This window comes from Rattus norvegicus, chromosome 18 (assembly GCF_036323735.1).
Source record: "Rattus norvegicus strain BN/NHsdMcwi chromosome 18, GRCr8, whole genome shotgun sequence".
Lineage (NCBI taxonomy): Eukaryota > Metazoa > Chordata > Mammalia > Rodentia > Muridae > Rattus > Rattus norvegicus.
Window position 1 is genome coordinate 58,831,055 of NC_086036.1, and position 13,015 is coordinate 58,844,069.

Genomic DNA, 13,015 nt, shown 5'->3' on the forward strand with positions numbered 1-13,015 from the left:
TGAGCTTTTAACACTCACCCCCACCTCCCACTAGTCACCAATCCAACCAGCCTGGCTTCACAGCAATCAGTACCAACTCATTGTAGCAGAAATCAGCACCTACCCTCTTATCTTGTTCCAGTACTAATCGTTTTGGGGTAAGTGTCTCATACATGCCTGGCTTTCTCTTCTCCCACCTTCTACTCGTATGGTACTCAGCAGCTCAAATGCCACTAGTATCACTTTGGCTTTCTGTTTTCTTGTACTCTTGGTCAATCCCCTGAACTTACCTGCCTTTCTGTTGCCCAAACTGACATGTCTACAAAGAGCACCATGATTTCCTGTGCAACTAGACCCAGATTTCTACAGGAAAGCTGCTGTGCTGTGATGTCAGACTCCACAGTGGCCGTGGCTTCCCTCTTTTCCTTGGCAAAGCCATTTTCCACTCTGCCCTCTCCTGAACCATTAAATGGGGTAAATGGCTGCCTTATGTAAAGTTTAGACATGAGGAAGCATCCCTGGTTGTTCCTGTCATAGGCACTCATGTTTGGTTTGCCTCCTTAGTTCACCTCTGGATAACTTGCACCACTCAACCTACACATAGCCTTTATCTGTCTCTACCCTTTACTCAGTCTGAAGAAGATCTTGCCAGGTCTCCCGGAAAAGCTGCTCAGCGCATGAGACCTGATTTTGTTTCTGCCTTTCATAAACCACACTTCCTTAGCTGCTCAAGGATCTTAACAAGATTTGAAGAAAATTCCAACAGCAGACACCATACAGGAGGAGCTGCAGTGTCCAAATGAGCTTTCTGGAGATGGCCCATGGTTTGCACGGCTGAGATGGATGAACCATGGAGAGGCACAGCCACAGGGGCATTATCCCGAGATTGCCTCTGGCTACTGCTGTGCCTTCTCATGTTTGTCACTGCTGTAGTCCTCATATATCTGGCATGCTGTGATTGGACAGGGGAGACTCTCGCTGCCTGTAGCTTAGTGCTGTTACCTCCTGAGTGACAGGTCACTCTATTGGGCACTTTTCCTGCAGACAGTCATGGAGATGAACTTTCATAAAATAGTATTGTTTAGATGAATTAATGATTTTGCAGAATTCCTACTTTGATTTAAATAGTTTTTGGAAGTTAGAGTAATTGATAGAAAGTTTAAGGAGATGGTTTAAGTGGGTTTTTTGCCAGAAAGATATGATAAAGTTAGAAATAAGAGCAGAATGTGCCCTCTCCTTTGTAGAATAGCAAATAAAGGCTTCGTAGGGTGGAGAAAAGGAGCACAGAGAGCTTTTAACAGCTTACAAGTATGCAATTGTACTTGGAAGAGAAAAACAGGTGTGGGACAGTTAATGATCAAAGAAAACATTCACTCTAGGTTGGGTATGAGTCCTTGGATCTTGTTTGTGATCTAGAGATAGGACCACATGTTTCAGTGTGCACCATGAAAAGACAGTGTTATGAATAAAGAGTAAATAATTCTGAGTACAAGAATAGAGAATAGTGGATTAGCCAGCTTAGCTAAACAAGACTTCACAGTTAAGATGCAAGGTAGATGATGACCTGTTTCTTGTCAGCTAACATAGGAAATAACTTGCTACTATAGCCTGGATTGCTTAAACTTCATTAATCAATAACAAAAGAATTATTGCTTTGGGGCTATGTTGAACTTGTGGAGAGAAAGATAGATGGGAAAAGTTTAGTTAGGTATGAGTTTCAAAAGAAGAATACATAATCAATAATCCTGTTGTAATTTCCTTTTGTGTAATGATTTTAATCTGTTTGTAAAGACTATGTTTTTGTGGTGATTGTTTGTAGAGAGTATGTTACTCGTGGCTATGAGATAATATTTTTCGTACATGGAGAACTCTGTCTTAGGTGGTATAAAAAGGATAAGAGAAAACATAAAATTGTTGAAGCCTGCTTGTGAGAGTTTATTACATCTACCGAATATGTGTGTATGTTTACGTATGTAAAATTGGTTGGGGCTTTGAGCTTTGGTCCATTTACCCAATGTGTGAGTGAGTGTGTGTGTGTGTGTGTGTATGTATATGTGTGAAATTGATGGAGCTTGTCATGCTTCATCCTCTCTCTCTCCCTGGGAGTGTGTGTGTGTGTGTGTGTGTGTGTGTGTGTGTGTGTGTGTGTGTATAAAATTCCACCCCACACACACATACCTTTTTTCTTTTCCTTCTCACTGGTCACTAAAGAATTTAAAGATACTCTGGTTTCTCTTCAGATCGTATAAATCTTTCGCCTTTTACTAAAGAATTTAAAGAGTTCAGAAAGTTCCTCACTGGTCACAGGGAGTGCAAGCCACAATGAAAGTTCTACTTACTGATCAACCATCAACTTGACATTTGGCTTTCCTTAGTTTACTCTGTGGTGTCAAAGTTGGCCTTGACATTCTAATAAAGATAAATAAAAACTTCTTGCTGTATAAAAACTTCTCGATGAACTGTGTGCTGGGTATTTGTAATACCCCATCTCTCTTGCTGTCTTCTCCCATGCTCTCAGCAGATGAGCTTCCTTGCAATCCTCCAGTGCCTGGGGCTATCTCCATCTTGCCTTAGGCCTTTGTGTTTGCTGTTCTTTCTGCCCAGGATGCTCTCCCACATCCTAGACTCAAAATCCCATTTTTTTTTCTAGGAAAAGTTTAGTTTCCATTCATCAGGTTGAACTTGAACAAAGGGCACTTGAACAAAGAATCCTGAGGGGACCACTCCATGGATTGCTTCCTTCATAGATTGACATATGTTTTAATGAACTTACATGAATCAAGGTAATTTTCCTGTTTTTCTTTTCCTTTTTTTTCTCTACAGCTTGTTTTCTGCTGTAATCCTGGCACTGGACAAGTATTCAACAAGCATCTATAATAAATACCAGTGGGTGTTCTCATCTAACCATGCATAAACCTTTTCTTTTATTTTTTTTCTTTGACACCTTGGCATTTTTGAATCAAGACCTAGATCTATCTAGATTTCTCCACTAAGAGATTTATAGGAGAAGAATCAGAGAAAGAAAGCACTCTGATGCATGCTGTCATGTGCAATCAAGTCACTCTAGCATCAGATCAGAACACACTAGACACAGGGAAGGGACTAGTGAATCCATGAGTGTCCCACAGGCTGGAAAACTGCTGAGCAGGGAAGCAGAAGGCACAATTCCACTAGGCAGCTATGCTTCGCCTGGGGTGAACACCAGACGTCATCGTTCACTAAAATGGGGCTGAAAAATCATCCTCCAGACCACCTTCATGGAGTCTGCGCTACAGGGCAAGGTCAGAGCTTGACAGAGGGAACGGAGAAGAACGGGGCTTTCTAACTTGCCTTTGAGGACCTCACAGATATCCCTAGCATCACATTTTACTAAAATTGTCCACGAGATTTTTGGGAACAATCTGCCTCGGGACTTTTAATGTGTTTGTTTTTTTCTCATCCCAGGCACACATCGCTTACTTCTCTTTCTTTAACCCGGTCATGTTTTGCCACAGGCCTGGGAAGTTCTCAAACTGGTAAGTGTAGATGAAGATGAGCACCAGCATGGTGTAAATGACCACCGACATCCAGAAGTATTTCAGGATCTTCCTCCACCACTCGTAGTGCACCTGGGAGTCAGACATTGAAGAACGAAGGCAACAAAAAATTGGAAAAATGGTCGCAAAAGGGATATGGCTTGCATACATATCAGGCTTAATGAAGCAAGATATATACAGACACAGACAGACACACGCACATGCACATGTACACACAACGCATCTTTGAAGCAAAGCCTATTTTAGTTGCTGGCTTCTAAGGTTCTTCGTGCGATTTAGTTGTGGCCTTGTGCCCATCATAACTTTCTTTTTTCTGCCTACAGAAAGCTGCGATTTTCTATTTTCAGAACTGTAAATTCCAATATCATATTCAATGAACAGAACTGTAAAATATTTATTAGAGGGCATCTCTCCTACTTTAGAGATATTCAGGAGTTCATCAGTTTCCGCTGAGGACATTTTCAAACTCTCATTTTCATTAATAATGAGCTCTTACTATTGCCATTGCTTCAGGTATTCTGATGCTCAAAAGAAGAGTCCACTGTTACTCCAGTCTGTACTGTTGGACTGCCCTCTAACGTCAGTTCAACTTGAGTTTGTGGACAGTCTAAGACATTGTAATATGATTGGTTTATGGCATCAAAGCCCTGGCTGTACTACACACACACTCCCTTTCCTGCTCCCCCCCCCCTCTCTCTCTCTCACACACACACACACACACACACACTCACAAATGGATAGTTATCAGATCCCAAAACCCACAGTATGAGCAAACTGGAGAATCCTCAAGTACTTAAGATTAGCCACACATTGCTCTCAAATTATTTAGTGTTAAAAAATATAATCTAATCTCAAAAATTATTTTTTAAATCAAGATAAATTTTGGAAAACTTATGAAGTGCATAAGAAATACTTGAGAGCTGACAAGTAACATCTGACATCTGATGTGAAACTCCATAGCCTCAAAATGGCTATTTTAACTGAAGTCTGTGGTGGAGATGTATAGACTTTGGGTCTTTTTAGTATTGGTGTGTGATTTATTTTCTGCTAGTTCTTTACAAATAAGTTTATTAATGTTATCGAAGGGTTTGAACTAACAGCTGGAGAATAAAGGAATGATATATTTTGTTACCTAGAAGGTTATTTTAAATATATTGCTGTGGGTGAAAGACTATAAAAATTGAAATTTTAAAGATAAAAATGGAAATTTTAGAATGTGTGTGTGTGTGTGTGTGTGTGAGAGAGAGAGAGAGAGAGAGAGAGAGAGAGAGAGAGAGAGAGAGAGAGAACACATTGATTCTAGTCATTCTTGATTTGGGATTCTGAGTGTCATCACTTGCTTTCTAGATATACCCATCTCTGTGGAGAGAACTCAGCTCTACTCCCGAGTCAGGTGTGAGAACTAGGCACTTGGGCCCACGTGTTTACTGACCTGGTACAAGGCCACACAGAACAGGAACAGCACCATGTAGATGATTTTGTACATGACGATTTTCCCCTCAAAGCTGACAAAAAAGAACATGCCCCCGCAGACGTAGATCCAATACTTGATGAAGAGGGCCACCACCAGATTGCCCAGAACCTTCATGATGTCCTGGTCATCGTCATCTTCCTCTTCCTCTTCCTCTTCCTTCTTTACCTCATGTCTGTCTTCCTTTATTTCCTCCTCCTCTTCTTCCTTCTCTATGGGCTCTCCTTCCACTTGTATATCTTGGAGTTCCTCATCTTCAAAACAGAAGACTGTGTTGTTATTCCTGGCTACAGCCATGCTTTGGCTGCAGGTGACTTACGTGGACATGGAAGGATATGTTTTTTTGATATGCTTTTACATGACTCTAAAAAAATAAGGCAACACTGACATCTAAGTGACGGTCTTTATAGCTTTCATAAAGTGGAGTATATACGGGAATAATTTATGCTAATCTCTCTGTGGCACCTTTTGCATTTTCAGGATCGAGGGTCAGACAGTATAAAGATAAATGTATAACAAGAGTCAAAATCAAACTGTGATGTCACTTCTGATTCTCCTTGCTTCATGGCTCTAGACAGCAGAAGCAGTATAATAATCAAACCAATGCTAGCAGTCCTAGCCTGGTGCACCACGCTTTAAAAATATCACAACATTCAGGATTTTGTATTGCTCAAGTTGCCTGTGCTGTCTTTCCAAAGTGATCTGAATTAGAATCATTTCTCCAAGAAACCAGTGGATTCCCAGAGTCAGGGGAGTAAAACTGAAGTGGGGTTCAACCACTTATGCTAAACACCCTTCTTTGCTAAAACTGAAGTGTGAAACACTGTGTGGAATAGACAAGAGATTCAAGCTCATGTAGTCATGATGTAAATCTTATAGACTATTGCTGCTGAAACAACAGTCAATGGTTAGGCTTAATAGGAACTTAATAGTAGCTGGTGTGCGCTGGACTTCTCATCGATGGTTGCCGTCCCAGTTTCTCTACACTGGCACTTCCCTTTCCACAGGGTGCTACTTAACTTCATTTAAAAAAAATGGTTAGTTTTTTTAAAATTATTTGTGCATGTGACAGAGACAGGAGGACATGTGCAGATCCTGGCAGAGACTAGAAGAGGCCCAGAGATCCATGGACCAGGAGAGACAGACAGTTCTGAGCTTCCTACCATGGGTGCTGGGAATTGAACTCAGGTCCTCTCCATCAGTACTGTGCACTCATAACCACTGAACCATCTTTCAGGTCCTCAAACTTAACTTCTTTAACATCATCTAATCCATTCTATAAACAACAAACATGTTTATTCATCTGCTTAGGAGTTTGAGAGCTAGTTTTCATTTATCTATACAAACAGACAAAAGCTCGACATGTTAATAATTCACTGTCTCCTTATTTACCCACCTCTTCCCTTCTCCCCTTTCTCTTCCTTTTCTTTTTTTCCATATTTTTTAAAAGCCAAGAATTTAAATTTAAGGGATTTGAGTTAATTCATTGGTTCCAATTCTCACTAGAAGTATGTCTTCAGAGAAAATTTCTCAGATATTTAGTGCTGTCTTCTATTGGGAATAACCTTTCTGAAAGTTAAAATAACACATTAAAAAAAGTTCCCATGGGCTCACATGAATACTCTAAAGGTTACCTTCTGTCTGCAAAGCCCAGATAGGCACAAGATCTTCTGGAGCTGGAGTTACAGAAGATTGTGAGCCACCATATGATGCTGGGAATCAAACCTATATCCTCTGGAAGAGCAGCCAGTGCTTTTAACTATGAAGCCATCGCTCCAGTCTCTCACTTACCCTTTTCGTCAAGTTCTTGACTTCCAATTTTGACTTCAGACAGAAGTGCTTCCTTTTCCTGAAGGGCCTTCTGCTCTGTGAGATGCTGCCTCAGGAGCAGCCAAAATGTGATGGTGAAGAGGATCTGAAGGCAGAGTGAAATGGGGTTCAGCAACCATTTGAAGCTCGTTCTCCCCCACAGTTGTGGGACCACAGGGCACAAGCCTATCTATTTAGCAACTCCTTTTTAGTGTGAGCATCACCCATATGCTATGATCATGTGTAGCACTTCCAAAACCCTCAGGATGATGTACACTCTCCATTAACAGAAAACCAATTTCAGCCACTGGACTCCTTCCAGGTCAGTGTCCAAGACTGATTTCCTTTTGATGGTTAGGACCTAATAGAGGTCGTCTTGTATGTAACAGCCCCTCAACTGTGAGATATTTCTTATTTTGAAGAATTACACAGATACAAAAAGGAATTTTTCATCCCAGAAAATATACCAGCTAGTTAATCATGTTCATTTTGCAATGACTAAGAAAGAATTCTATGCTTTCACATGTCTACGTTGACCTTTTCTTGGAGCTAGGGAAAAAAAATCCTCCTGATAGAAGGAGCCTATTTCTCTAGAGAATATGCTGCCTAGCACATAGTAGGGACACTTTTCCTTTTGGCAATAGTGTTATTAAAATATAGTTTACTTGCTAGCAACTTACTCATTTCAAGAGTGTATTTCAAAGATTGAGTATAGATCAGTGGTAGACTGGATACTTAGCGTTCATGAGGCTCTGGATTGAGAGTCAAAAAATCTCCTGAGAAATGTCTACTTAGTTGGTTTCAGTCTCCTTCCAGACTACCATTACCACAATCGAGTTTGATATCTTTTCTTTGCCTCCCCCTTAAAGCAGTATGATTTCTGTTACCCCTTCCTTTCATATGTTAGTTTTGCCAATGATTGATTTACTTTTTGTCTGTACTTATCTACATAATGTAGACATTTTAAGTAGAGAGTTACACGATATGTGACCTTTTGTAAATGATATTTACTTAGTGTGCTATTTTTAAGGCTTAATTACCTTATAATATGTATACACACATATGGCACTTCATTTCTTTTTTGCTTTTTTATAAACTAGGGAACAGTATCTTATAATGATGTAAGAATGTACTGCAGGTGGGAGCATTTGAGTTTCCAACTTGCCTACAATGGATAACACTACTATAAACAGTCATCTAAGTGTTCCCATGGCTCTGTGTTTCCATCTGTCTTGGAGAGTTCTCTAAGCCTACATCTGGCATTGCTCATCTTGTGCTGAGTGTCTAACTGTTGGAGGAGCTGACAAAAGTACATTTTCCAAGGTTGCTGCACCAATTCCCACTCCCACTACCATGGGTGAAAGTCCCGGTGTCTAGTGGACATGACATGATACTTGCTGGTTCAGAAAAGGTTTTCACTAAGTATTTGCCAAAGAAATGAAAACGAATTTGCAAGCTAAAGGTGGCTTGGCTTCTCCTTGTGTTCTCACTTGTCACACAGTCACCTGTGCCAGCCTTCATTTGCCTCCAACCAAAATCAGTCCTAATGAATCCTGATTAACATACAGAGATGAACAAGGTCAAGAACTGCGAAACTGATAATTCGAAAACTGGGCATTAAAATTTTACAAGTCTCTACTAAATGAACCAGTCGAAAACTGAGAAAAAGACTTGTTTCAGTAACATGTAGTGAGAGATTAAGAATAATTAGGAGCATATGGGGTCCTCCCTGAAGGAAAGAGTTTCAGAGTGGCTGGGAGCAAGGCCAGACATGAATAATGCTGCCAAGGGCTCAGCCCTGCTGCTCTGAGGTGGTGCAGCTCTTTGAGGTCGGAGGTCACATTCTTTTCTTTATCCTTTTGTGTCATGCTAACTCATAGGTATTAGCTAGGTGGTATACAGTTAGTAGCATTTACCTACCTATCTATCTTATCTATCTATACATCTACCTTTCCATCTATCTATCCATCCGTCTGTCTATCTATCTATCTATCTATCTATCTATCTATCTATCTATCCATCCGTCTATCTATCTATCTATCTATCTATCTATCTATCCATCCGTCTATCTATCTATCTATCCATCCATCCATCCATCCATTATCTATCTATCTATCTATCTATCTATCTATCTATCTATCTATCTATCTATCTATCCACTTGTTTAGTTATTTATCAGACCTGGTGATTGACCCCAAGGCTGGGTATACTCTCTACCACTGAGCTAAACTCAAACCTCCAACTTTGGATTTGGAGACAAGGTCTCACAGAGGAGCTCATGCTGACTTTGAAGTCATTCTGTAGCCCCAACTTTGAATTTGAGGTCCTTGTGTCTCAGTCTCCTGAACCGGTGGGATTCCAAACTTGTGTCACCTGACTTGATGGTGGTATGTTCTCATGAATATCAATACTTTGGATATTTTGTGAGACCAGAATTATCTAAGTGAACGATACCCTTGAATCCAATAATGTTTTTCAAAATAGTCAAGAGTTTATTTCTAAAATAACAGTCTTTCCAAGAACTAATAATTTTAGACTGAATTTAATCCTACAAATTAGTTGAGTTTTTTGTTTGTTTGTTTGTCTGTTTGTTTGTTTGTTTGTTTTCCCAGTATCTCCCTAGTCCTCGGGGTCTAGCTACAATGGACTAACTCAGTTGAAGAGGTGGGGTTTGAATTCCTCCTATTCAAAATGGCTGGAGAGTTGTATGATCTGATAGAGGTAACTTGTGAGTGACAGCACTTTGAGGAGTTTTCCTCAGGAGGCACATCTGGGCAGATGAGTGAGGGTGGGGCAGGCTTACAGTTGCTCTGATGAATGAGATTTTCACCGCCATTAAATAGAGGGTCATTCACATTCATCTTTAAACACTGATTCTAAACGTCTGCTCTGTGCAGTCATTTTCTGCCTAGCCTACTCACAAAGTAAATGTCCCAGGTACACAGTCATCAGAACTGGGGGTGCCTGGACCCATAGAAATAGTGGCTCCCAGAAAGAGACTGTTTCACGTTACATGGCTGTAATTGATGATATTTAGTTTCCTTCATGTCTAGTGAAGAAAAAAAATCGAAGGTTCATTCAATATACATGTTGATTTTTTTTTTTTTTTTGGTTCTTTTTTTTGGAGCTGGGGACCGAACCCAGGGCCTTGCGCTTCCTAGGTAAGCGCTCTACCACTGAGCTAAATCCCCAGCCCCATATGTTGATTTTTTTAATTGTCTTAATGTCATCAACATGTAGGGAACACATGTTTGGACTCGGTGCATAAAATAGATAAATTGTAATGCTAAACCTTCTGAAATCAAAACCATTAAAATGACTCAAGGAGATAAATAGACAGAGAAATGGCTGCAAATTCTTGACAACAGAAGGAATAAAAAACAAGTGTTATAATTTCTGCTGCCAAAAAATGCTTTTCTTATATAGTCAAAGTGTTATTCACAGTAAATTATTCTCTGTGAAGGCATGTGCAAAGAAGCTGAGTTTTACAAACTGTTAAAACCTCTCCAGTTCCTCTGAGTATTCTATGTTGCATTTTCTAATTTACATCACATAATCCTATTTCTCCATCTAATAACTGATTCAGGAGTAGTACAGGATTGAAACAGTACAACTGATGCTATAAAGGACTTACTGATAAACCTTCTTAGAAAGTCTTGTAACAGACTATACGTAATCACTACTACTAAATTTAACTTACAAAAATAATTTGTTCTATAATTTTTTTAGTGGAAACTGTTGTTTCTAAGTTAAAACTAAAAGCAGGGTGGAATATGTGTGGTCTACTCCAGGCTTGAAGGACTCTCGATGCCAGCTACCTGGGAGGCTGAAGGAGGACTGCAAATTCCAGTCCTGCTTGGGCTCCAGAGTGAGTTCAGCCCGTCACAAAACGAAAAGGAAAACAAGAGACAGAGATGTAGCCCAATGGTGAGCTCCTTGGCCTCATTCTCCAGCTCTGAATAAGAAGAGAGGCATCTAGACAATGCAATCTATTTCTAGATCTCGGGTGTCTTCATTCTAAAATCATTTAGTGGTTCCCTTCGTGGAAACTTGCTTGCTAAGATCTGACCATTATTGCTTCTCTTTCTTTTCCTCTTTCCTCATTCGTTTACCTTTGAGGCAAGCTCTCCAGGCTCTTTCTTTTCTAGAAATCCAGGGACTTTCTTGATTTCTGGAAGTTCAAAGCTCCATATGTACTGCAGTACCAGCAGCAGATTGGCATAGACAACCATGAACGGAGAGCTGATCATGGCGTACTTCCTCCTGTTGCGAATCATCCAGAGAGTGCACGACCAGATCAACAGCACAAATGTCAGCCAGCTGTGGTAGGTGATGCTCCATGCCTGCAGAGCCACGGGAACAAAGGACAGCAGCTGTCAGTACAGCACACTCTGGGGAGGTCAATGTAATCTGACCAGGAAAAGGCATTGAGACACGAGAGACTTGTCGGTGGACAATAGAGAGCTTCCCAGCCTGTCAGGAGGGAAGGAAAAGTGGGAATGGAGAAGACTGAGTATGACATTGGCTTTGTGCTTCCTTTAGGGGAAAGTCCAAGGCCTTCTACTCCCCATACTGCCTCGCAATACTAAAGCAGATTTTCTTTCCCCAGTATTTGGAGTCGGTGGTCAGTGATGGTCGTGATGAATGTGGGCTATAGCTGGGCGAGAAACGGGAATTTTGAGGATCAGAGGTTGAGATTAAGCAATCATATCAGGCAGACCTACATATAATAGAAATTAGAAATTCTACAAGAAGAAACCGCATGTGAGGTGTCTAAACACTGAACAATGAGGACAAGTTAACAAAGCTATTCTGAGCTTCTATGAGGACAAAATGGTGGCTAGACCTTTCAGACAAAGGATGCATTTGCCTTGTTGCCACCAAGTTCTTAGAGACTAGGAAGTGTTTTGTCAATGACAGTTGGGAAGGCCAATCAAGTTCCTGGGTAATATCAACTCCAAGAAACTTGCTACCTGATCCTCAACTCCCATCCTGTAGGCCCTTGTGAAAAGGCCTTTTGGAATCTGTTTCGGATATGACTTAGGCTAACTGAAGTCAATCCCATTCCCAAACTGCAGTCTTTACCCTGGCTGAGAGGCACGGGATATAGACCTCTGGTGTTCTGGAGGCTGCTGCGTGTACTAACCATCATGGCGATGAGGGCACAGATGTAACTCTGCTTCATGATGAACTGGAACACGGCGACCATGGCATGAATTCTCACACTCCGTTTTTCCTCTTGGCTCCCTTCCCCTTCTGAGTCTTCTCTCTTGTCCTCTTCCTCCTCTTTCTTTTCTAGAGAGACAAACACTTTATATGACTAAGTATGGATGCAGTTGACATCCGTCACAATGGCAACGTCTACACTACTCATATGTGTGGTTTTCACAGAGTCTTCTGGTACAGAAAGTGTCTCCAACTAGTACAGCCTCTAGGAGTCAGACAGAAGCAATGGGTTCTGACTGGTGGGAATAATGGCCCAGGCATTTGAAAAGAGAGTGTTCTTCTCTGGTATACTCATCCACTGGTATTCATGACTTTGTTTTGTCCCTTGACTAGAACACTTTTGAATAGATGAAATGCTAGTTCTCAGATTCAGGGTTTGGGGTGTGTGTGCGGGGGGTGTTGCTTTTGTTTTTGTAGTTTTTGTTTTGTTTTGTTTTGTTTTTTTGTGCTGGGGAATGGGAACCAGGGCTCAATGTAAGCTGGGTAAATGCTATCACTGAGCTATATTCTCAGCCCAGATTGATTTTGAAAGAAATATGGTTTTCACCTCAGGCATCTTCTCTCAACCAACCACCATCTTGCTTTTAGAGAGGAGTCGGCTACCATCCTGTAACTTCCCAATGGAGAGAACAAGGTAGCCCAGAGCTGATGTGTCAGGTTGACCATTACTTGACAGGAGTCTCCAACCAGCTAGCAGCTGCACAGTGGGATTAAAAGAAGATTCTGGCCCAGGCAAGCCTCCAGAATAGACAGTAGGCTCATCCCTTATAATGACCAGAACCTGACTGACCAGAGAAGCCATCCTTATCACCCCCAGATACCTGACCCAGAGAGACTGTGTAGTACCAAATATTAATCAGTATATTATGTAAAATGTGGTCTCTTTGACTTTTTTTTGCTTAAATTAACTGTAAATCTGATAAGGAATACCAGAGTTAGCACCACATAAGGAAAAACAAACCACTGTGATTACACAGTTTCTTTTGCATGGGTT

At 40.9% G+C, this 13,015-nt stretch overlaps 1 protein-coding gene across 9 annotated transcripts in view; it reads right to left on the reverse strand.

Annotated features, from left to right (window-relative positions):
- Positions 1–13,015, reverse strand: part of Piezo2 (piezo-type mechanosensitive ion channel component 2) — a 376,519-nt gene that overhangs the window by 92,321 nt on the left and 271,183 nt on the right. For 8 of the 9 annotated variants that reach the window (XR_005496481.2, XM_063277327.1, XM_039097390.2 and 5 more), the window contains 5 exons: positions 11,942–12,090; positions 10,908–11,138; positions 6,778–6,901; positions 4,948–5,240; positions 3,439–3,587 (listed from right to left, as the gene is read on the reverse strand). Coding sequence is in view for 7 of the 9 variants with exons in the window: in XM_063277327.1 (XP_063133397.1) it covers positions 3,439–3,587; positions 4,948–5,240; positions 6,778–6,901; positions 10,908–11,138; positions 11,942–12,090 (946 nt within the window). In the remaining 2 variants the exon portion in view is untranslated. Of the gene's footprint in view, positions 1–3,438; positions 3,588–4,947; positions 5,241–6,777; positions 6,902–10,907; positions 11,139–11,941; positions 12,091–13,015 lie in introns of those variants that run through there. The other variant, XM_039097392.2, reaches the window with a different exon arrangement.